The sequence below is a fragment of the Saccostrea echinata genome, unplaced genomic scaffold, assembly GCF_033153115.1.
Source record: "Saccostrea echinata isolate AGI-Se365-2 ecotype Australia unplaced genomic scaffold, CSIRO_AGI_Sech_v1 ptg000027l, whole genome shotgun sequence".
Classification (NCBI taxonomy): Eukaryota; Metazoa; Mollusca; class Bivalvia; order Ostreida; family Ostreidae; genus Saccostrea; species Saccostrea echinata.
This window is the reverse complement of record NW_026889776.1, coordinates 6,597,497-6,622,932: the sequence shown is the minus strand read 5'-3', so window position 1 is coordinate 6,622,932 and position 25,436 is coordinate 6,597,497. Positions and strand designations below refer to the sequence as shown.

General features: G+C 32.5%; 1 protein-coding gene across 1 annotated transcript; it reads right to left on the bottom strand.

Moving 5' to 3' along the window:
* Nucleotides 1-3,101: 3,101 nt before the first annotated feature.
* On the bottom strand, nt 3,102-10,841 carry LOC133193344 (polycystin-2-like protein 1). The gene is made up of 12 exons (XM_061329286.1): nt 10,607-10,841; nt 10,340-10,453; nt 8,975-9,099; nt 8,624-8,889; nt 7,695-8,082; nt 7,349-7,585; nt 6,666-6,847; nt 5,179-5,398; nt 4,405-4,538; nt 4,193-4,310; nt 3,507-3,809; nt 3,102-3,390 (listed from the first exon to the last, which is right to left on the bottom strand). The coding sequence occupies exons 1-12, from the start codon at nt 10,839-10,841 to the stop codon at nt 3,199-3,201; spliced, it is 2,514 nt and encodes an 837-aa protein (XP_061185270.1). The 3' UTR covers nt 3,102-3,198.
* Between the last annotated feature and the right edge of the window lie 14,595 nt (nt 10,842-25,436).

Genomic DNA, 25,436 nt, shown 5'->3' with positions numbered 1-25,436 from the left:
ATAAAATTCACGACTCACGGTTTTATACCCATTTCAATTTTGTCGGAGCTTAGTGAGTCATATATTGAAAAATGATTATACAAAATATCTTTAAACACTTTTTTCCTTAATGGACATTTAGTAAGTAATCTTGTTTGCGTGATCAGAATGGTCAGAATGAGCTACATGCAGGCCTGTAAAACGTGGGTGGGGTGGGGTGGGGGTGGGGAGGGGTGCTGTTTTTCTGAGTATAGTAAATTTTCATCTAGACGCTGGTGCCCCCCCCCCCCCCCCCCCACACACACACACCTTTTGCTTTGAATTTTTTTTTGGTTTGTCAGATCAAAGATTATTATGGGAAGTTTACTCTTCCAATTTTTTTGACAGTTTGGGTCTTCTTTCCTTCTAAGCTTGTCAGATTTTTTTCGCGGAAGTCTCCCCCTTCTTTGGAAACCATTGCTTAGAATGGGCCTGACATATATGAGTCCTTTACCAGATTGTCAATTAAATATCTGGACTCGACTCTTGATCGAACATCTGTAAGAAAATCTTCCCGAAATATATGAGGATAAACCGAGACCACTACTAAATTGTATGATTCATGTCACATGAATCTAGTTTTTGAGTTCTGGGTGGGACTGTATTGGTCATAACCTCTTTTAGGTGACCTTCATAACCATGGACTTGGAACAGGGAATTCATATTATTGAATGATTCGAAGAATAGACAAAAAATTAATTATTTTTACCATTATAGTTAAAGAGTGAAAGAGTGATTTATAGGTCCAATGAGTCAGGTATTTGTATTATTACTGTATCAATATAAATGAATCATAATATATGTAAATGTACCACATACCACCATAACCAATGATTTACTTACTTTATATATATATATATATATATATATATATATATATATATATATATATATATATATATATATATATATATATATAATTTTCCCGCCCACACCCCACCTTACTCCCCCCCAAAAAATCGATTTGCTTCTTCAAATCAGTTTATGCTTTATGCACGAAAGAACGTTTTATTCATCTATAATAAAGGACTCCGCCCAAAAAACAAATTTATTGAAAGAATTCCTTTTAAAGAAAAAAATAATCAGGCACTATGTATATTCTAGGACATCGTCAATCAAATTTTCAAATTTTTGTGGTGTTTTATAGGGTAATTTTGCTATTATGTCTCAAATAGGTTTATTGTAATTTTTAAACAATGAATAAAGATTTAATAAATGGTGATATTAAAACATGAATATACAGTAAAAATGTAATTAATCTTAGTGGTTCTACATAAATATCTACCTACGATAGAAAGAGAATATTCATTTATCTTTATTTTTTTTTCAGAAATATTTTGATTAATTTATAGATTAGCACTATGATTAACCCCCTTTTAAAAACAACAATAAAACATCGGGAGTTATCTTTCCCTACTGTACAAACGAAGATCGATTACATTTTTTTTTTATTTCGTAGAAGACCCTGTTTTGGCTCTAATGATTTAAGATTAGGGGATAAGCATTGAAAATAAACATCCGTTAAAAATTGAATTAATTTTGTGAATTAATCCATGAGTGGGATTTGATAATATAAATAGTACAATGCTTTAACATACTGTAATTATACACACTATATTTCCCAAATATAAACTATATCATAGAAAACAAAGCGCTTTGCTTCACGCCTGTGTAAAGAATTAACTGCGTAGAGACTAATTGTACCCGTCAATTTCATTGTCTATCAGTACATGTAAATGTTTTGACTGTTTCAGATGGAAATGACGTAAGCTGCATATTTCCAATTTTTGCCAGTTAATGTTCCGCGGTCTTAAATGTGTTGCACGAAATGCAGAAGGAAATAAATCATGTTAATTATGCAAAGAATTCAGGAATTCTTACCTCATAATTTTGTTATCATGATTAAGAATAGCTGTTTTTCCAAACATTTATATGTATAAATTTATTTAAAATAAATAAACAAGCAAGTAAATAATTTATTATCATATAGTGACATGCAACTTCACCGTGAGGAACATTTAATCAAACACACGGCCTGTTAAGACCTATACATGTTTGTCACTTCTTTTACATACTGAATTTTTCCGGGGGAACTTTCGAAAATCAGTGGATTCTTACCAAAAAAGGTCAGTCACATGTGAGGTGTAGGTTTACCCACTACAATAGACTTAATAATAATTATCTAGTTTCAAATCAAGTACACATGTACTAGTTTTTCTCACAAAAGTGAAATAGATATCTAAATTAACATTAAAAAAATAATTACTCAGGGCCTACATGTATATGTACATGTATGTTTCCCTATTATGAATTCTCAACATAAAGAAAATATCAACAAGATCTGAAGAAAATTAGATATGGTCATTTTATGTTAAAACGTGGGTTGTGCCAGATGTTTAAGCAATATTCATCATGCTGCAAGACAGGGGAAAAAGGGGCCAGGATAAATGAATAAATAAATAAATAAATAATAAATGGATAGTAACCGTGAGAAAAATGCAAATCTAAGTTACGTGCATGTTTATGTTTTGAAGAAAGGATCGAAAGCACTCGTTTTATTGTAATAAGCGGCTTCTCAAAACACAACTCGTAATCTGTTTTAAAAAATGAACATATATATATTGGGTAAGTAATGTTCATTTTCAATTTTCTACTGAGGAATAACTCATGTAAGTATCAACATAATGACTTTATAACATCAAAAGATAGATCATAACTAGAAACACAGTTGTAGTACATGTACTTATTATCTGAAGTCAGAAACAGTTAAGAGTTTATAATGAATATATGCATGTAATACATCACTATTGCAGTCTTAAAACCATGCAAATATTGTTCTACTTTTAAAGTATCAATTTATTAAAGAAAATTTTCGGAGTTATAATCCCAGAGAGAGAGAGAGAGAATTTTCGGAGTTATAATCCCAGAGAGAGAGAGAGAGAGAGAGAGAGAGAATGAACATCTACAAAAACATCAATTTTATAAAACTTGAACGTGCTTGAATAAGGAATGTTTTTGAAACCTTTACATACTGCAGTGCGAACTATAACTTTATCATTGCAGTGAATTAATTTATTGACAGCTTAGAACTGCACGTCAGGGGGATAACCTGTTGGATATATAGATTATATTTGTATTTCTTAAGTGGTTCACATTTTCAGGCTTTTCAAGTTTTCATTTTTAAGTTGGGACAGTTTCCTCGATTCTTTTGCTTTCGTCCGTGTTGTCGTTAGGGATATTATCAGAGGGTTTCCGAGTAGACACAGAAGGGCCTCTAGTACTATCCGTATCATCCGAGTCAAGTTTGCTTAGTTCCCGTTTTATCATGGTCTGCATTTTCTCTTTACTCATTCCATCTTCGTTATTCTGACTCTATCAATAAAATTCCATGCAAATGAATACAATCTCTTGTGTCGGAACACATTCAAACGCAGATACATTTTGTAAGTACCACAAAATCATATGTTTCTGTTTCTCAAAAATCTTACCTCATTCATATAATTCAAAATCTTTGAAATTGCGTCTCGTCGTTTCAGCTTGGCTTTTTCGATGTTCACCAGCCGAGAGAGTACAGAGTCAATTCGGCCAATAACACCCCCGATGGTGTATTCCATTCTCTCTACACGTTTGCACAGGTGCGTGTACTCCTCGTACAACACTCCCGAGAACCCGCCCCTCTTCTGTGTAGATCCGCCTGCTACTGAATTATCCTCCTTATCGCTGTCATCATTCTCGCTGACTTGGGTACCATTTTTATCCTCGAGGTCATTGTATTCCTTGTTGATTTGTCTCTGATGAAGAAAAAAAACCCCACATCTTTACGTTTTAGATATTTTCTTTAAAGCAATCTTTAAGTAACTCCCCCTTTATTGTCTTCATATTTGATTAAAATGACTTTCAAAGGAGAATAAAGTGAAGAATAGGGATATTTTCACTGATGAGAATTTTATTTCCGCTTATAAATTAGATATATTGCTTGTTATAACTTATAAATGTTCAAAATTGATTGAATTTTCTGGCTTATTTAAAACTTGAATTTATGTAGTGTTTTTCATTTTGCAATTTTCAAAGTTTATTCTTTCTCTTTTTCATTTTGCAATTTTAAAAGTTTATTCTTTCTCTTTTCATGCCTCTCTCTTTCTCTCTCTCTCTCTGGTGCTACTTTATCTATAACCTTCTGAGCGTCTAGATCCTGTCGAAGTCTCTCTTGTTCTTCTTTATCCAGATACCGGGAACCATCAGCGTCATACTTACAGAACAGAGCCTCGATTTCACACTCGGCGTAACCACGTCTGTAAAATGTAGCAAAATTAACGTATATAACGCTGATTGTATTGTGTTTCATTGACCAAATTATCTCTCTGACATAAAACAGGATTAAAATACTTCATGAGGTCTAGGCGCCATTCTTCAAAGTCAATTTTCCCGTCAGAATTGGCGTCAGCATACTTCAGAACATCGTCCAAATCAAGAACCCTGTCTTCTTTTGCATGTATCTTTCCCAACATTTTTCTGTATTTCTGTAGATAAAAATAAGAGAACATCGAGCTTAGCAGGAAATGAAACAGAGCAAAGAGAGGTAATTCTAAGATTATAATTCGCCTCTATTTTTTAATGTGTTGTATTTTATCTCAAACGCTTTCATTAATTACATAAATTGTCTTTGTTATTTTTTTTCTCCAATTTTTATTTAAATTCTGCTATGATGAGAATTAAAATACAATCTGAATGGAGATAAAGTAATTCTCCATTAGGATATGAAGATTCCTTAAATCGTTAATTAATGTAATTGTACTAGAAAAACTGTGAAAGATACAATAAAAACTCTGCCATACAGTAAACTGAAAGGTCACTGAATGTCTACTGAAAGATCGCCGAATGGCAGAGCTCTGTCATTTAGTGACCTTTCAGTTGACTGAATGATAAAGGTTCATCCCGTAAGAGAAACAAAGTATGACGTCAAGAACCTGCAATCTTCTTTTGTTATCAATTTGAAGCTTTGAAGTTTTAGTAGAATCAGTGTGAAACCATCATAAACCTGTTACTAAGAAAATATTTTCTTTTGAAGTGCTTTTGCACTTTTGTATTCCTCAGTTAATTCTTAATTTTTCTGTTAATATTCATTTTATTACATGAATTGTAGTTTGGGTCATCTCTTACGCTTAAGAAGTACTCCGAGATGTTGAAATCGTCCTGTTGATTAGCCAGCTCGCTCTTCACTTCAGAGTACGTGTCGTTGATGATGGCGAGGAACATGTTGACGAGTATGAAGAAGATGAAAAAGATGAAGAGAAAGAAGAAGGTAGGTCCTAGATATCGGTCTACGGCCCTCAGGGCGTAGAAATCAAAACTCCCAAGGATTATGTTGAAAAGTGCAAAGCTGAAATGGAAAATTATATATAAAAATTAGGATCAAGTTTTATTTTTTGAATTTAGTAGTCGGAGGTAAATGCAAAATATGAAAAAAATCTCGCTGTAAAATATAGCGTTTATCTCCACCTAGTAAATTCAAAATTTACAGCATGATGGCACAGTCAATAAAATAAAAGGACCAATTCACGGTAAAGTTATTAACATTAAAATACTGCAAAGGACATATCAGTGCACTAGAAATATATAAAAAAGAATTCTCCAAAAATCTGCTATGGTTAACTTTTTACCAAAAATTTTGATATACCAGCGGATGTAAAAAAAAAATGTTACGCAAGTTCATCCTTTTACATGACTTATTATTATACAATACTGGCCATACATACATGTATATCACATGTGATCTGTCTGTTAAAATTAACTTGTGAGACATTGAGGGTAGCAGAAAACTAGTAAACTCTGTCTTTTTGACCTGAAAATCACTGGGGATTTACAATGTATTAAGGCAAATTTATAAATGTCGTTTGATGATAATTACATACAGTATCAACTGTAATTTTTCTATATAATGGCAGGAACCAGTTTGATGCGCAAGAATAAAGTGATATTTGATCTTTTGATCTAAACCAGTTTCAATCATCTACTTGCTGTATTCATGAAAACTCTCTGTCCCCAATTATTTTTAGCCATTTCGACCTTGTCGAGAATAGGTGCATTCAAAACAGGGCGAATTCACGAAAGACGGTATTAACTTTTTAACACAACTGCGTCTGAGCGAATTTAAAATGAACAATTATTATTTGTTAAAAGTAAAAAAAAAAAAAAAAAAAAAAAAAAGCCGAAATTAACACAGGGTGCAATTAATCTTGTAACAGTTTCTTTGCAAGTCTGTCTGAATGTCTAACATTAGCAAAGGCTTTATTAAAAATAAATCAGGAATCACAGGTGCATATAATATGTCCCCTTTTTCGATAGGGGTACAGAACAATAGAATCAGCTGCCCTACTTTAGCAAGAATTTCAGATTTTAGTTACAATTGATAAAGTATTGAAAAGAAAATTTGGGACATAAAAAGCAAACAAACCCTGAGTTTAGAATTTAAAAAAAACCTTTTTTTTCAAACAAAATTAAAATTATCACATTAAAGTTTTTAAATAAACACATAAGCTTGACGATATTTGATACGTATATTTATTTATCATACATTAGTATGTATGATAAATAAATAGTTTCATTTCTTAGAAAGTTTCATAGAAAAAAAATCTGAGGTAGCTTACAACGAACTCCCGAATTCACTGAACTCTTTCAGTTTAGACCCAAACAGTAGATATCCAAGTTGAGTGAACGCTAGGAATACGATAAAATACATAACAGCAAACCCCATCAGATCCTTAGCACAGCGAGCGAGGGTGGAGGATAGCTGGTTCATCGTCTTGTTGAAGCTGACGTATTTAAACAGCTAAAAAAAAATAAAGCAGTCTGTATCAGATATTGCGTTTTGAAAGTTTTAATTCGTAATTTTTCGTCGCAGATAACATATTTCTTTAACCATCAAATAAGACTAACTGAAGGTTTTGTGAGTTGCGAATACATTGCTTCTTCTCAGAACCAATTCAAGTTAAGAAATCTGTGCAGCAGATATACCAAGGATTAAAAATACTTGCACATATTTCAATATATACCCTTATCAAAACCGTATAATTTATAATTAATCATACGAGAATTTAATAAAGTTACCAAAAATTCTGGCAAAATTGTACAGACTTGAAAACCTCGAAATTCTCCTTTTGTCAGTTTTCTTCAATTTAACTTTCTTACTATTTAGAGAACCTTTTGTAAGGTCGTTAAAAGTTGATTGAGGTAGTTGTTTTAGCAATGATTTAAAAATTAAAGGGCTAAGCATATTGTTATTTATTCACAGCAAGTCTTTGGATAAATGTATAAATTACCATACAGGTACCTTGACCCAGGCCAGAAACACTGTAATGGCAATGGCGTTGTCAAATCTGACTTGCCAGAGACTGAGAAAATCAAAATCCTCGAAATGGTCGCTAGTGTAAGTTAATTTTTCCATCTTTTTGTCAACCTCAAGAGTTCGATAGATATCGAATGACAAAAAGACAATAGATATTACGATAACCGTGACGTCAAGGATATTCCACACGCTTTTGAAGTAGGCAAGCTTATGAATTTTTATCTGGAAGAAAATAATGGAATGTTTGAACCTTGATTGTAGCAAATTGTAATGTTTCTTAGAATTATTAAAGCACTTATTTAGTCTGAAAAAGAAAAATATCAATCCTCACCTCAATAATTTCTTCAATGATGTAATACACGATAAAAAGGGCAAGGAAAAACTCACAAGCCATGACGAAATGATCAAAAACTGTGACGTAACGCAAAAGCTTCACAGTTCTAAAACTCCACGAAGGTATGGCGCCTCCTGTTGCCGGGAACTCAACGATGAGTCGAATGACACAAAACAGATTAACATTAGCATTATACACAGAGAAGTCAATGAAAAATGCTCGGGTTCCTCGCGTGATCCATCTTTCCGTAAAAAGATAGTCCAGCGTTGCTCGAGTCTCGGTTTTTGTCTTTCCAAGGTTTTGCACATATCCGCCTCCACTATATGTAGCTAACTCTCCTCCATAACTACTGCCACGCAAGGAAGCCTCTGACTGATAAGTAAATCTGTAAAATGTCTAAAATGTAAGTACTACTCTTCTTTTTAGCAAACATACTAAGTCTTCCATTTCTGAGCTTATGAAATAAGAATGCCTGTTCATTTCTCAGATCTTAAGATGGACACTCTGAAACGTTTGCTAGAAAAGTTATACATCAATGTCAAAACCATTTTAGTATTTCTTTTATGATTCAAATCATATGCTACATATGTAATCATTATATATCTGAACGCAGGCCAAGAAATAGTGTGTTTCCTATTCCAACCTGAGAAAAAAAAATAGGGTAAGAAGGTAGGGAAACATTTTATTTTGACATTTTATTGGCAAGCACGCTGCCATTTCCTCCCGGGTAAATCACTGTCAAAACATTTCTGACTAATGTGTATATAGGATATGCATTTTCTCAAACACGGTAGTGATCGAGATTAGGATTTCTAATAGTGAAACCAAAATTGTTTAATCGCCAACTAAAAGTCTAAACAATTGCTAACAGTAATAATATGTGCACTTTTCCTTTCAAGAATTAGAATGTTAAAGATTGAACTTACGCAGTATAGTTCTTTATTCGAGTGTCATTAGTTTCAGAGGTCTTATCTTCGTTTGACTCAGAGTATGCGTCATAACATTCAAATATAAAGTCCCGAAAATATTTATGTATTGCACATGAATCATTTCTGACTTTAACTTGTCTAATCCTCGGCAGTCCCAGAAGTTTGTTTTCGTGAAAAATATATCCGTTGCCATTTTCAGGAAGTGGCTGGTTATTGTACCATGTTTCCCAGTGAAGCGAGGAGGGTAACGGTCCTCGAAGGAACTGAAAACAAATTCAGTTTGGGATAAAACATTCAGTCAGTTCTTCGATATTTGCGAGCAAAGGAAAATTTGATCTTATATGTTACCTTCCACACATCATCCGCGCCACCTATCGACCGGAAGGACACACCCCCGGAACTTGTGTCCAGATACAGTTCACTCATCACTTTAGTGACGAAAAACATCGATGTGTTGGTCATACCAAAGGCGACTGTCAGGAAGAAAATGTATGCGAAAATTCAGGGGACAAATGCTTTGTTCAGTTTTCCCCCCAGTTTTATGTATAATATAGAGATAATCAAACAATGACGTCATTTTCCAGGATAGTCACATCATCATAATAAAGATCGATCGATTCTTTAAGGTAGAGATTGCCAAGATCTTTTGTAAACATATAAAATTCTAATATTGTTGATTGTATTATCCTAGAGGAAAATAGACATTCTTTTTAATGGAAAGTTTCACCTTTTGAAAACGCAGATGTTTATAATTTCCTCTTTGTCATCTCTTTTATACTAAGAAATCGCACAGTAAATTATTTCAAAAGAAAAATCACTGTCAGATTAAACTTTTCCTGTTATATTCATGTACTAAAGATTTTTCCCAAAAGAATTCTAAAATTATTTTTTTTTTCAAATAAACAATTTCATGGGCTCTTAGAAATATTTGTACAGCATAAACCATATATCGCATTAAATCTCATTAGTTATCAATCTAATTAAAATTAGATGTTCCGGATCCGCTACCGCTTCTCAAACATCTAACAACATCCCATTCGGGGTCACGTCAGAGCGACCTTTCGATTACGAATAAACATAAAAATTTGGGCCAATCAGATTCAACCTTCTGTATACAATTCTAAAATTAGTTCCACGGCTACTCCTTTACATTATTGATGCTCAGTAGACTGTCTTACGATGAATTAAAGTAATTTTGGTATAAATTGAACTATAGGCCGCCAGTCTGACATTCTTACCTGAATAACGCAAACGAAAATGCACAAACTACTATATATCCCGCACGTCACATTCATATATAGCACGGTCTTCACCGTGCACATTTTGTTTACTACGAAACCCCTCGGGCGTTTAGGTTTGGCAGTAAAAAAAGAATCGCATCCGAACTATAAGCCAAGATTTCGACGACGGCGATTTCATTGGGTAATCGAAAGGTCGCTCTGACGTGACCCCGAATGGGATGTTGTTAGATGTTTGAGAAGCGGTAGCGGATTCGGAACATCTAATTTTAATTAGATTGATTAGTTATATAAAAGTTTTATGATATGAAGTAATAATTACAGGAACCCTTAAAGCAAACAGATATTCTGTGGTCTGTTGCATTATGTGCGCACAATTAGACATATATGTACATGCCAGACACGTCTGATGAAACCAACTGGGATTGACCGAGGCCGATCTTAAAAATGCTCCTATACGCTTGATTTTTCTTACCAATTGAGAGCAGGATCAGAAATAGAAGATAAACTATTAGTTCTTTCACGGTCGTGTTGACGTGGATCTTTTTGTCATCAGCCGGTCCCAAGGTATGTCTTGTCGCCCATATAGCTGAGATTACAATGTTAATGTTGATAAACCAGATTAAATTAAAAATCAAAACATAAACTTTTCTAACAATATTGAAAAGTACAAATGAACCATGAAATATCAATCATTTGTACTATGGTTTACATGTATAAATACATATTAAAGACCACTCACACTTGACTCCATTCTTGAATGTTTCAAAGCAGCTAAAACCTTTGTTGTTTTCTTTTTCCGGAACTTCTTTGTCACTTTCCTTGTCGACATCTATTTTATCCACACTTACGACAGGGGTTGTTGTGTATGGTCTAGAGTCACTTTGAGATTTGTTAGATATGACGTCATCGTCAGGCCAAGCAGTAGGACTCACTTCCTTTTGTTGGCTTGCCGAAGCTTCGATATCATTGTCCATTAACCCTGTGTATAAATCATATCTTAATTGTGATCTGCAATGCTTTGAATAGATATTTCCGCAACTTAAAGTTTTAACACCAAATGAACATTCGAAAACATGTATTATATACCTAAATACACTTGATAGAAAACTGTGACACAATATTTAATAAAGAAATTAAAATTATAATATGGTCTTACATCTTAATATTATTATGGGATAGGATTTAATGAAGAAATAAATTTAATTTATTTTTTTTTTAAACAAAAATGTGTTAAAAATAAAAAAGTATTTCTTTACAAAAATTTTCAAGTAAAATAAAATTTTTCAGAAAAATTGTATTTAGCATTACGAAGATTTTCCATTGAGAAAGTAAATGCTTGTAAAAACTAATTATAACGATTTCATCATGCAAGAGCATATTGTTAGCTGTTTACACGCTTCCTCATATATTTAAGCGCCAAATAAAATAAGGGTAAGCGATGTCTCTTAAAATAGTAAAGATTGTCAAGTACAATGGAATTTATATAATTTAACATTAGAACTTACCGTGTCTGTCCTTCAACAATACAATGAAAATCTTCAGCCCTTTCAAATCTCTTGTAAGTTGATTTGTTATAAATATTTTATAACTTTACTTTTTTCGTGATCAGTTTCTTTAGGAATTTAAACAATTTAGGCGATCTATTGATTAGATATCAGGACACACCGAAAATTGATGCAACAGAATATACCAGAGAGTAAGATATATTTTGCAAGTTACATGAATATTTAATTTCATTCCCCTTCAACACCTTTCAACATGCAATTAATCTCGAAAGAATGTACCGCCACTGATGATGTATTATAATGCATGAAAAAGTCAGTGAATTTTTTAATCATTGTGATATCGTCATTAGCATTAGAGAAATTTTGTCAAAAGTGCGTGAGAAATACTTATTTTAAAATAATAATAATAACTAGATGAGATCTCGTTGCGAGCAATGAGTAGGTCTTCGTTAGATTTCTGATAAGATCTTGATTGGGAAATTTTGATTAATAGAAGAAAGTAAACAACTTCAAATGAACAAAAAATATTCCTATCAATTCTTCAGAATATGCTGAGCAACACACGAAAGAGTGAAATCTATCAATTTCAAAAAACTTCCGGTCTTTTATATTCACTTCCGGTATGACCGGAAGTACTCAAAATGACTTTTAACTCCTCACTGAGTGGGGAGGAGTCATCCCTCAAAGTTTCGAGGAAAAATGAGCATTTTCTCATCTACTTCCGGTTTGAAAGAAATAACTTCCAGTGGAAATAATATGACTTGAAACAGTCTATTTGCCTCTATTATCTCTATTATAAACATTTAAAAAAAAAATAATAAAAATTTGCGTTTTTTTAAAACTACTTCCGGTGGACAACGGACGGCAACAAAAACTAAACAAGAAATTCAAATCTACGAGTCACAATCTATCATCCCTGAAAGATTTTAAGACTCAATCTCAAAGCATTTCTAAGAACACTGGCGGACAAAATGCAACTTTAAAACAAAGAAAATTGCCGTATCTCGCGACCGGAAGTGACGACGGCAAAATAAAAAAAATGCCCTAAGTTCAGATGATTTGCCATCATTGCTGAAAGTTTCATGAAAATCTATCGAGGCGTTCTCGAGAAATCTCCTGCACAAAATCGGCCAAAAAAAAAAAAAAAAAAAAAAAAAATATATATATATATATACAGTACACTTCTTTTATAACGTACTCGGTTATAGAATATCGCCGGATTTAAAGTAGCTATTCCATAGTCCCGGCAAATTGTCTATATATTTCATTGAAAAAAAAAACCCCGCTTACAACGTATTTGTATATAACGTAGTATCGCTTATAAAGTATTAGAAATTTGGTCCCATTACATAATTACACCTTTTATAACGTATTCTGACACCTGGTTTCACACCTTTTCTTACAGCACGATGACCATCCGCGGATTAGTCACGGTTTGTTGACTTTATAGCTGGGTGTTTTTATAACGAGGTTTCTTTGTTGTTTCAGGTAGATGTATTTATAATAATTTATTTGAATAAAATTCACTAGGCAGATTCATAATTAATTGTTTGAATAAAATCCATAGACCGCGACGACAGCGAGGACGACGAACGAGTGCCTGACACGTGTATGCCCTCTACCCAGACGATCAATTAAAGAGCATTTGTCCGAAATTAAAACTTACGTAAATTCCTTTGAAGGTGTGAAAGACAGTGTTTTCACCGCTCTGGCAACTGTGGAGACTTTGTAAATAAATGTCGTCGGGCCAAACAAACAAACATTACGGACTTTTTAAATGATCTAACGATCATCAAGATTGTAAAGCACTAAACGTTTTTGAAATAATTTATAGTTTGCGAAAATAAAATGTTATTGAATATTAATCTTTCTTAATAGAAGAAATGAAACCAAATATACCTGTAAATCATTTATTTACATAATATACATACTTAAAAATATTTATAACACACTAGCGTTTGAAAGGTGTTTACAGTAAAGGTGTACTGAGTACTTCCGTCTCCGTTTATAACGTACACCGGTTATAACGTAGGATTTATGACAGTCCCTTGAGATACGTTATAAAAGATGTTTACTGTATTAATAATAGTGGGAAAGAAACGACAGAATCAGTAGAAGGTCTTCCGTTGGAAACGGAAAACCTTAATATTGCTATTTATTCAAATCTGTGAACGGTCGGCAGGGGATGCTCACTCCTCCATGGCACTTGATCCCACCTATGATGATTGTGCAGGTCAGTGTTTGCTCTGCTCCTGATTTGTATTGTCTAAATGGACTTTGAGCTTGAATGCTGTTCCTTATCTCCATATTTCATCTTATTCCTTTTAATACCTACTTTTCTAAAAGAATTCTCATAAAAAATACTTATCACAATCTGCCTCCAAGTTGGGAAAAGAAAATCCTGGTGATAATAAAAAATGTATTTATGCTTTATCTTGGTTTAACATAATGTTAAGAATACATTAACGCTGATTTCCAAATTATTATTATTTTACCATTGAAATATAACAAAGAAATATAATACAAAAAATAAAACTGATAAACTAGCATATGTGTACACATACTAGCATCTATAATATACGTGCTTAAATCGATGACAGGGAAACTCTGTCTTAGTTTTATGCACGCAAAAATAAACTTGATGATATTGATTTTTAAAAACAAACCACCGGAAATTTATCCACTTCAACCTTTTGTGAATCTTCAAAGTTTCAAATCAATCTGCAAAGTGCACATTGCATATACATACAGCACACCTTAAAAATTAAAGACTCTCCTATTACATGAACCATAATAATATAAAGGATATTCTGTTTCCAGTTCATTTACTTTACTTTTTTGCACGTACATTTAAGCATAATATAATTATATTTCTTTCCATACTGCACAAAAATTATTTCTTTTATTATCAGCAGTCACCTATACAATAATTTCGCAGAGTCAAAGTCTTGTTTAAAATAGAAGTAGACTGGTTTGATCTCAGTTAAGTGATATTGTTATCTTGGGTCAAGAAGAAAACCTAGAAAATTGAAATAAAGTGTTTCAAGGAACGCATGTGTCCCCTGCTACATGTATAGCACCATTAAAGACACAAATAAAACTAGAGGTTGTTCAAATTATGGAGTTTTTGCATAAAATATACATTAATGTTAACAAAAATATCAAAGAAATTATGTTATAATTTTTCACTTTCTTACTAGTCGAATGATACGCATTTTCTTCGGCGACTTGTTCGTCAATCTGCATTCAGTTTGTGCGGTTAATGTCAATACAGTTTGAAAGAAAATGTCATGAGGTTACATGTATAACATGTTCCTAAACGCTAGTTTCATCAAACAAAGCACTATACTCAAAATTCATGACATGAATAAAACAAGTATAGCTTTTTTAAAAAAGCAACAAACTTAAACAATTAACTGGCCTACACCTATCACACCATTTTATTCTTGAGCAATTCTTGACTTTATGTTTTCCATCAGCTTTTTACAGTCATTAGCCCAACCATATGACAGACAGTGCAAAACAAAGGGAAAAGAATACAAGCTGTATTGTTTGCTGCAATAAAGAAACTTTCTGTTTACCGTGAAAATATATAAGCACATTTTAATAATTGCCATGAAAAAATAAAGTGTTGTATAGTTTCATTCATTGCCATTTTTCTCTGTTCGTTTTGTCGATTTTTTAAAGATTGAAAATCTTGAAAAAGTCGTACGAAAATTAGCGCAACAGAAAATTGTCTGCCTTGCCATGAGCAGCATTACAAATAATGAAATAATTGGAAGTTTCATATCATGCAATTTTCTACCAATCACAAAGAGAGGAAGTTAATAGTCCGAAGACTGCATGTAAAATACTCTGTATGCCGTCTTCCAAGGAAGACGGTAATGAACGGGTTAAGACATTATAGAAAAATAGACCAAAGGTCAATGTCAAGAGATTTCTTTCAACATGTCTCATAAGAAGCCGTCCACTTGTCAAAGGTCAGAGAATATTTGTATATTGGCACTATGGTATATTTTGACAAGTAAATCAGAAGTCAAGTTCGACAATCACGAGATGGTAACCATGGTATTTCACAAAAGCCATTCTTCCAAGAAATATGTACATGTAAGCAAAATATCAAATCTCTACCTCAAACAGTTATCAAAATACAAGGTGTGCCAGACAAACAGGCAGACGAATTGATCCTTAGGTGTTACTCTGCTCTGCAAGCTACACAAAAACACTCACACAAAACACGCAAGACAATGAACATACACAAAGCACGAGACGAACACGAAACCTTTTCGAAAAGTAATAGTTATTAAGATTGCCAGTAAACTTACATATATACTGAAGCGCAAAAGAAACGCAACAAGCAGTAATCTACAAATATTTGAATTTTTTTCTAATGATTTTCCAAAACGAATACAGTAAGGTTAAACTCAATTTAAAAACATTGGAGATTTGATAAAAGTGTTAAATGATTATCTTTTAACTCTAGAAAGTAACTCATGACTGTTAAAAAAACCCCACCCCGGCCATTCAATAACAGCGTGCATGACTGCCATGCACAGCAATTGCAGCTTGATTTCTACGATGCAGTAGGTTCATCAATCTCGAGATCTGAGCGAAAGAAATATTCTTTGTCATTTTTAAATGCCTTTTTTAAGATGAAGAGAACGAATTCCCTCTAGCCTAGCACAGTGTAGTACCCTTGGACTTCCGATCCAAAGACTCATTCATGCTAATGATAAGTAAGAGCCTCTTGAGACGTAATGTATTGCATATTTGCATCTGCAACTCTCCATCACATTTATGTGAGATAGAGCAATGGAAATGCGTGCTTAAGGAGGGATTCTTCTCTGGTTTCTGACTAGATGAAAAATTCAAAGTATATTTGCTTATATATCTTATATATTTAGATGTAAGGGATTTAAAAGATCATATTTTTCTTTCCTCATCATAATTATACAACTAATAAATAGAAATGGTAAACTGAGTTTGAAATCTAGCAGGGACTACATTTTTGGCGGAACGGCAGCGTATGAAAATATCTCCTTTTCTGCTTCTCAAAATTATTATAGAACAATGAATTTAGTTAATTATTTTTAACAATCAAAGACTTAAAGAAATTTTCAAATGTAAGTAAAAATAATAATAAAGGACTAAGGTTTTAAAATATATCAAATAAATATGATTTTCCAAACAAACTACAATTTTGTTAACTTTTCAAAGCTAAAAAACTAAGTACAGATTTGAGCAAAAAATCCGTAAAAAGTGTTCTTTATATCTTAGTTAACGGTCAAAACCTTTTGTTTTTGTATCACTTTGTATCTTTATATGATTGCTTTACCATATGTGAAAATAAGAAAAATTTAAATATACGAAGCATATAAAAATAACTAATATATCTAAAAAATTTAAGAAAAATAGAGGAAATTCGGATTAGCCAATATCTCTTTTAATTAAATTATTTATGTCAATTTGGTAGTATCATCTGATAGATATTATATGGTAATATCTTTTTATACAAAAAAAAAAAAGAACATTTAATCTTTTGAAATAGAAATACCGGTAGGCATCGCATGATTGGCAACAGTAATTTTTTGCTCTTAACGTCAAGGAAAAAGATTATGACCTTGACATGACATTGCTTCTAAAATAAAACGGTCAAATTTAATCTCATTGATACCATCGCTTAGTAATATTGTCTTCTTGTGTCTATGAAAATTTCATTAATTTTTAAATATAAGAAATATGAGAAGAATCCCTCCTTAAGTCATTTTCAGGAAGCCTTGGCATAGCTTACGGAAAAGAATGGATAATTTATTTTTCGGAATATTGCTGCATTACTAATGATGAACAGATACAAACCATTAAAACCCCATATTATTGCAAAATATTTTGTTAAACATGCAATTTTTGATTTCTATTAAGCGGATTCAAACTTAACTTCCGGTAATGGTATGAAAATCATTCAACCGTTAAATTACCGATATTTACAACGTTGAAGATATCCTTACTTTTTTAGATACAAAATTATATCCTATATATTATATTTCCCCCTAAAATAGGATGTTGCGTTTCTTTTGCGTTTCAGTATATTTTACATGTACATGTAAATGTATTACAGGATTAATATAAAACCAGGCATTCAGTATCTGAGATACGGAATTAATGATAGCATCGATTGAATCGGTATGAAGTTGAAGAATTGAAATTTGCCATTACCGTAGAGACACAATGTTTAGGGTGGGGAATTTGGTGGGTTTCTTATTTAATACATAGTGCACGAGTTAGTAAACATGTATGTGAATTAGTATTACGTGAAATTCATTGGTCTATGGTAGGTCACTAGTGAGTTAAACGTAGAGCAGCACGAAAATAGAAAGGAGACCTGCACAAAACAAAACACTTGAACTTGGCTCTAATTGCACGCGCTCTCAAGCGCTATCAACAACATTCAGTCATTTTTACCGGAATACGCATGCTATAACTCCAGTCGCATCTTCTTGGGCCCGAGTGTCTGATAGAATGACTACTACCTTCCCGGATCTCAGTCCACATCTGAAATGTCAAAACTAATTGAGAGTACGATATTTAAATTATTCCAGGACTGTACTAGTATTTATTTAACCTTTCTAGAATGGATTTTGCCTTCTGTACTACCGTCGACTACAAAATATTATTTGCTCTCTCTCAAAAACTTTTCTTTATGGATCAGTGGGCATTGAGGCTTTGAAATCCTGTTTCAAACTTTTTGATGTGAATAAACATTGAAACCACCTAATATATTCAACTTCTTGTTTGTTGATGACTTTTTTAATTAGAAATCTTAGGACTGGACATATTTCATTGCGTATAAACTTTACAAATGGGATTAGGCAAAAGTTCTAAGAATTTAATGCATCCTTTCCCTACCTGTTAAGTATTAAAATATAGTAATTTTTTTTACACAGTTTAATTGAACAATAAAATGCTTTATTTAGTTGTTAGTACGAGAATACGAGGGGTGATCAAAAAGTTCGCGAACCATCTCTATATTTACATGATTGATTGATTGTTCTTTTACGTCCCGTTCGAACACTTTTCAGTCATACAGAGACCTCAAGAGATACGGATGAAGAGCTTCAAATCTAGACCTTTACTCGGAATTCAGAGCATAGAGCAGTGAGGGTTCTTTATCGAGCCAACGCCTACCGAGCCACGGGGCCTCGATTTTTAAGGTCTCATCCGAAGGACCCGCATACAAAACCACAATTCAGTTCAGAAAGAAATTTGGCACACATTTAAGAAATAAGGTATCATTTTTAAACATATATCGAGATATAAATACGGGTTGGTCACGAGATCAAATTACAGAAACCCCAAAGGGCTTTTTGGTAAATTTGATCTCGTACCAACCCGTATTTATATCCCGATAGATGTTTTAAAATGATACCATATTACGTATATTTACGTTTGTGACTTATTCATATTTTATATTTGCCTGATTATAGTCTTCAACGCATGAAATGTTTTATTTTACGAACTCAACGGCATGTCTTTGATCCATTGATTGTGCATCGACCCTTTATGACGTCACTGGGAAACTACCTCGAACATTTATGACGTGAGGAACCCGTGTTTATACGGATATAGATACTTGTTGCTTTTGATAGTGTTATATAAAAGAAAACATTTGCAAATGTTAATATATAGGCATAAACATGTTCTATAAATTGCAGATGTTAAGTAATGTTTCGCTCCATGTATGTGACGTCACAATGTGAAAATGACGTCAATATGTAGATGACTTGTGACAACAAAATGGTTGAATCAGTCGTACTCGAGCAACGAACGGCTGTAAAGATTAACGTACATTTTGGAAATTCCTTTGCAGTAGCATATTATAATTTGTACAAGGTTAATGAAGACAAAAGACTTGCTAGAAGTTTAATCATTTATTGGATTGATTTTTTTAGTGACGGAAGGGAGAAGGTTAAATATGATGTTTGTTCTGGTGCCCAGTTTAAGTAAGCTTGGGAAGAGATGTGTCCTTTGTTGAGCAATTTGTAATGAAAGATCATCAAGTTACTAACAGCTAAAAGAAAAGTTGAATATATTAACAATTATATAATCATTAAATCCCTAAGATATTTATTTTAGATTTAAAACATGACAGACATGATAAAAAGAAGGCGCCCATGCTTTATTCACAATGGATAAATCCCCAAGGCAGAGGAGTCGAATTGTGATGGTCATCATGCTCATTCTGGGGAAAGATGTCCTTAACCAACCATCCAATTGCCGAGATTTGGCCATTTGTGACAAATGGACTCGGAAAAATCTTTTAGCTTCTCTGAACAGAACGCTATAGAGCATGTCATGTGACCACTGGATCACGTGATTCGCGCATGGGCAGAACAGTGGCAGATGTGCATTTAAATCGGAAGGGCTCCTAAAAATGAACAATGAAACTTAATTTTATTTCTTTTATGGAAGTAATTCAATTAGTTTGCGAACATTTTAACCATCCATCGTAGTTTTGGAGCTATTGCAGAAAAAAAGTTATAACCAGCGTAAGCAGATTACGTTAATCTTTTTCTGCATTGTTACTTCTCGTACTAACAAAGAAAGAAAGAGGTTTTTTTGTTTATATTTATGTCTATATAAATTATTATAAAAATAAGTATATATAAGCGTTTATTGTATTATTGATATGATGTCATTGCATATTTCATTGATGGAATAACCACTGCTCTAGAAATCTATTCAGGCACCTGGCTTGCATAGTGGAGTTGAGGTATTGTTTTTATAAGATATAAAGGAGATATTATTCAATGAATGTAAATGTAATACATGTAAAATAAAAGACAATCAGCTTTATCATTCAGTGAACGCAAAGAAGAGTACAGTTGAGGAAGCACGGAGACATGCCCTCCCTTTTTTTTTGAAAAACAACACCGAGTTTCCCATAAAAGCCATTGGATTTTCATTCAAAATAAATATGTTTTAATTTTCTTTTCAAAGTCACAAAAGTAAACATAATGCTTCAAATTTAAAACCTGCAGCCTTTTGACAAAATAAAAAAAAACACATTTTTTTTAATTTTAAAACTTTATTACATCTCAAAGCGTAAAAAATTCTATTCTAAAATACATAATAAATAAATATAATAATACAGTGTACATTCTCATGATCGATACTAAAACAATGAAAGATAAATAAGTTCAAGGAAAAAAATAAATGGACAGCATTCAAACTACTTCAAGCATTCTAATATTCAAAAAGCAAAAGTGCCACCCTAAAAGCAAGAATAAAATTGGCGACACATCTCAATAAGTTATGTTTTTGCCTGCTTTAATATTTTTTTAATATCAAAATGAGGAGTTAATGAAGTGCATATATGACCAAAAGGCTTGCAGAGCAAATAATTATGCACCATATTTACCAGTTAAATAAAGTGAATGTAAAAAGATACCCACTTAAATAGTTTTCTTCAAGCTCTGAGACAGCTCCAAATACCCAAACAGATTGATTAATTCTTCTCCAAATAGATGATTTGTTTTGTAGTTTATTTACTTCTGAGTCAGATATTTTCATTTTTATTAAGTCATCTCTTGTTTGAAGAATGTTTTTGTTTTTTTTCTTCTTGTTTTGCACAACATGAATCGTAAACGCCATTATTAGAAAACGAATACCTTACCTTGTAGAGATGCTGTAAGATAAAACTCTCCTTTAATTTCAAATTATTTATGTGATAGAACTGGCAATTCAATTAGTATTAATGTATGAAATAACTCTAAAGAATCTTGACATTTCTGGAACAAGCACACCTATCACAGATTGGATTTTCTGATATTTCTTCATTGTCAGTGGAACGAGTTATTAAGTATAATATGTTTATTTTCATGTAGAATAGTCCTTGAGAGAGAGAGAGAGAGAGAGAGAGAGAGAGAGAGCTGGACTGCTGAAGCTAACAGGCAAAAAAGCTTATATGGTCTTACTCACCCAATTTTTATCTGTACACGACTATATGTAGGGGTGAGATGGAAATTGAAAAACAACGATATGGGCCTTTTTTTTTGGTATGTATTATATATATTATATTTTCAGGCAGTTATACAAATGTCAGGTAGGTTAACTGGTAACGTCAAAAAAGTATATATATAATCCATATAATATATTGAGATATAATAACATACATTTTCTTTTTCAGCAAAATTAAAGGCACTAAGACTATAACTTATAATTTTGTGATATGTATTTAAACAATAGACATGCTTACATGTACTGTCACTGAAACAATAAGCAATCAATGGAATACCGATATAAATAAGCTACTGAACAAAAACTCCAAAAAGTTATCAGTAGAATGCCAATAAAATGATAGAGTAACCAAATATAAGAGGTTACCAAAAAATAATAGATATAAACAATAGAACAACAGAACAAAGAAGGATGTCACTCGAATATTAGAACAGCGATGTGAATAACAGAGCAAAATAATACAACCAATGTTTATCCTCATATGTTACATAAAAATACTAATAACAAAGTTAGAGACGTTTTTTCTGCAATTGATCGGCATCAAAATAAACTACAAGTATTTGTGATGAACAGGTCCAGAAAATTAGTCAAGACATATAAATCCAATGCCTATTGTGTGTATATATATATATATATATATATATATATATATATATATATATATATATATATATATATATATATATATATATATATATAAAATATAAACTTCCTTTTATACTTTTGCGAGAAGCACTGACTTTTACAGTCGACGGCTTACTTTGACATTTAAATCTGTGCTATGTATGGAGGTACGGAATGGATAATAGATTTATTAAAACCTTAACAGTGGCTCTAAGTGTTGTTTTAGTGGTTCTAACATGATTAAACGGTATACAGCCAACACAAAATATGATGGGATGCAGAATAACATAGCTTAAAACAACTTATTCGCAAGGAGCAGTTATCTCCTTACAATCTCTCTTTCTTAAGGAATCAAATCGGTGAAAAAATCATTCCGGAAGGAAAACTTAGCAGGGGTTGGTCAAATTGGGAAGAGAGGAGATTGAGGAAAGGGTAGTTACCGTTTTCTTCCTAAGAAACATAATACATGCTTTGAAATGACCCATTAGTATCTTTAAATTAAGTGCTTAGCTAAAACTTTATATCGCAAAAGAGCTTCCGTATATTGTCCTAGTGTAAAAGTAAGCCGTCGACTGTAAAAGTCAGCGCTTCTCGCAAAAGTCCATTATCAGGTAACCAAGAGAAAAGGAAGGAGTTATTAAGGATAAAAGTACCTCAACATTATTACATATTGTGAATCATCTATAATACATATATAATTATATCAAAACCTTACTGCGAGATACCTTTTTTGACAATAATTGTACAAAATGTTGTCCCGGAGTTACAAGCTTAATTCTATGATGCATTTCTTTCAATCCTAGACTACACGTATATAAACCCCCCGGAAAAAAAACCATGATACAATATACAGTGCAACATGAAAATGAAGAAATTATATGCATTCCAATTTGAAGATGATTACACGTCTCTATAATTAGTGGTCCGTCTTCTTAATTTACAAAAAAACTACACGCTCCTGCTTGTGCGGATCAAAGATAACCAATATGTCAGTCATATATAAAAGAAAACAAGAAGGCGATTGCAATGTATACAAGCTTCATGAATTTACCTGCTAAATCTATTAATGTCCAGGTTCAGGCGAGCAGCGCAGACCTGTAAACAAAAGAATAAATTAAAAAGAAATAACGGAAGCGAATTTCTGTAAAAAATTAATTGATGATAAAAACGATGCTTAAAACTTTAAAAAGTTAGGTAATTGCTATTGATATGAAGGAAAAATTTAAAGGATTATTTAATTTGCAAGCTGTAAACAGCTCTTTGCAAAATTTATCTTGAAATATAGTTATTACCAATACGCTATAATTGAGAAATATAAAGCTTTTTATTCATTGTACTGATTATCTGAATAATATATATCATGCTAATTAACATATGAGTTATGAACATTCATACAACATTAAATAACACACAAGATTATTGCCTTTCTTTGTTAAATGTCCTAAAAAGAAAGAAAAAAATATTTTATTTAACTGTAAAAAAAAGAATAGATTAGAAATAAGATTTTTTTTCCTTTCGATTGTTTTCTGCAATTGTGATAATTTTGAGTTTTTATATAAATAAATCTTACCATATATGTTGATATGGGACAGACAAAATATGCTACATGTAGTATAGAAACTATGTTATATGATATTATTCCTGCTGTTCAGAATATTTCTATAAGAACTTACAGATAATAGTAATCTAATGAGAACTTAAGGTACATTTTACAAACTTTTAAAAACCCCATGCTGCATTGCTGCAGAAACAGTTATTCTTTTTGTAACATCTGGATCTAGCATCTGTTTGAACAAATCTTTCAACGTTGGAACCAAAGAATGTAATGAATTCTCCAGCAACCGGAGTTCCTCTTTTATGATAGCACCTTCCTCTAATGCCTGCATTTAAAAAGTGATGAACGCATTAATGTATGTACACACAAGGTACAGTTTACAGCAACATGAGAAATGTCTTATATATATTTTCAAAAAACAAACTGAACACTCACACAAAAGCAACTAAGAAATTCATTCATATTCACTGTTTTGATGAACAATTTTGCATATAACATTTAATGTAAAGCAACAGTGATTGTTATGAATTGTATATTAATGAAATAGAAGATATAGAATATTGATCAATCTAGACAAAAAAACCCTAAAGCAAGGACACCTGGAAAATATAGAGGTGGGATCAGGTATCTAGGATGAGTAACCATTTCATGTCGATCGGTCACACACACCGAAATTAAAGTCCTGTGTATTGACATATCAATTCAGGACATTTCAAGAATAGAGGTTTAGTTTTTGGCTACCTACGATACAAGTTAGTTAACAAACTTACCTCGACAAAACTCTGTCCATTTTCTTTACGTTGGATCCAATATTTCTCAAAAACAAATCTTCCGAGGAAGTGGGAAAGCATGGTACACCCAAGAGTCCATACATCATGAGCCTCTAGGTCGATTAATTCAGGTTTATTTCTTAATGTCTCGGGAGGATAAAATCGTCTTGTACCGTCTATAGATTATATGTGTATATCAAGTAAAACATACATGTATCTTGTATGTGTGATAATGATATCTTATCAATAATTTGGCTATAAAGCAAAAATTATCATAAGAGGGTAAGTCAGTCTTGGGAAAATGTTTGCACTCTCTTCTGCAGTATTTTACTTCTTTACATGTTCTTAACTATGGTATCTGGAAAGGGCCAAGTAGTTCATTATCTCTTCATCGCCGAGATAATGCGATGACGATGATGCGATGGCGCGACAGTGTAATGACGATGGTGCAATAGAACAATGAAGCGATAGTGAACATCGCTTCATCGTCATTTTACCATCTTGCCATCGTCATTGCACCATAGTGTCATCGGACCATAGCATCACTGAGCTATAGCTTCATTGTACCAAACCATCATCGCCATCGCATTGTCGCGCCATTGCTTCATCGTCATCGCACCATTGTTTCATCGTCATCGCATTATCGCACTTTCGACCCAAACCTCGATGGTGGGGTTATGCGATAGTGAATTACATGGCTCTATCTGTATTCCATACATTACAGACCACTTTATCATAATATTTTTTATCAAAGCATTAAAGTCTTATTTTTGGATATCGTCGGTCTTATAACAGAAAGGTACGAACAGGTGCTGTAATACGGCCGACGACATCCAGAAATAAGAAAGCAATGTTTATATTTAAATTCTTTATTTTTCTTTCTTCAGAAATGGTAATTTCAATCATCTACATTTTAATTTTTGCGCCATTCAGAACTCGTGAGATAAAAAGACGTAAGAGATCCTTTGACTTAAAAATTTAAATGACGCAAATGAATACTGCGAGGATAAAATAGCATATCAATTTTAAACAATCAATTATTATACTTTTACAAAAATTAATGAAGGTAGTTGTTTTTAATTAAATTTAAAAGAAAATTAA

What these genes read in the sequence shown, in the direction of transcription:
- LOC133193344 (XM_061329286.1), bottom strand. Translation starts at nt 10,841, where the DNA reads ATGGACAATGATATCGAAGCTTCGGCAAGCCAACAAAAGGAAGTGAGT. An exon ending in TGTTTCTGGCCTGGGTCAAG is followed by an intron (nt 6,848 to 7,348) that starts GTACCTGTATGG and finishes ATTTTTTTTTAG; the next exon opens with CTGTTTAAATACGTCAGCTT. An exon ending in AGTGAATTCGGGAGTTCGTT is followed by an intron (nt 5,399 to 6,665) that starts GTAAGCTACCTC and finishes TTTCCATTTCAG; the next exon opens with CTTTGCACTTTTCAACATAA.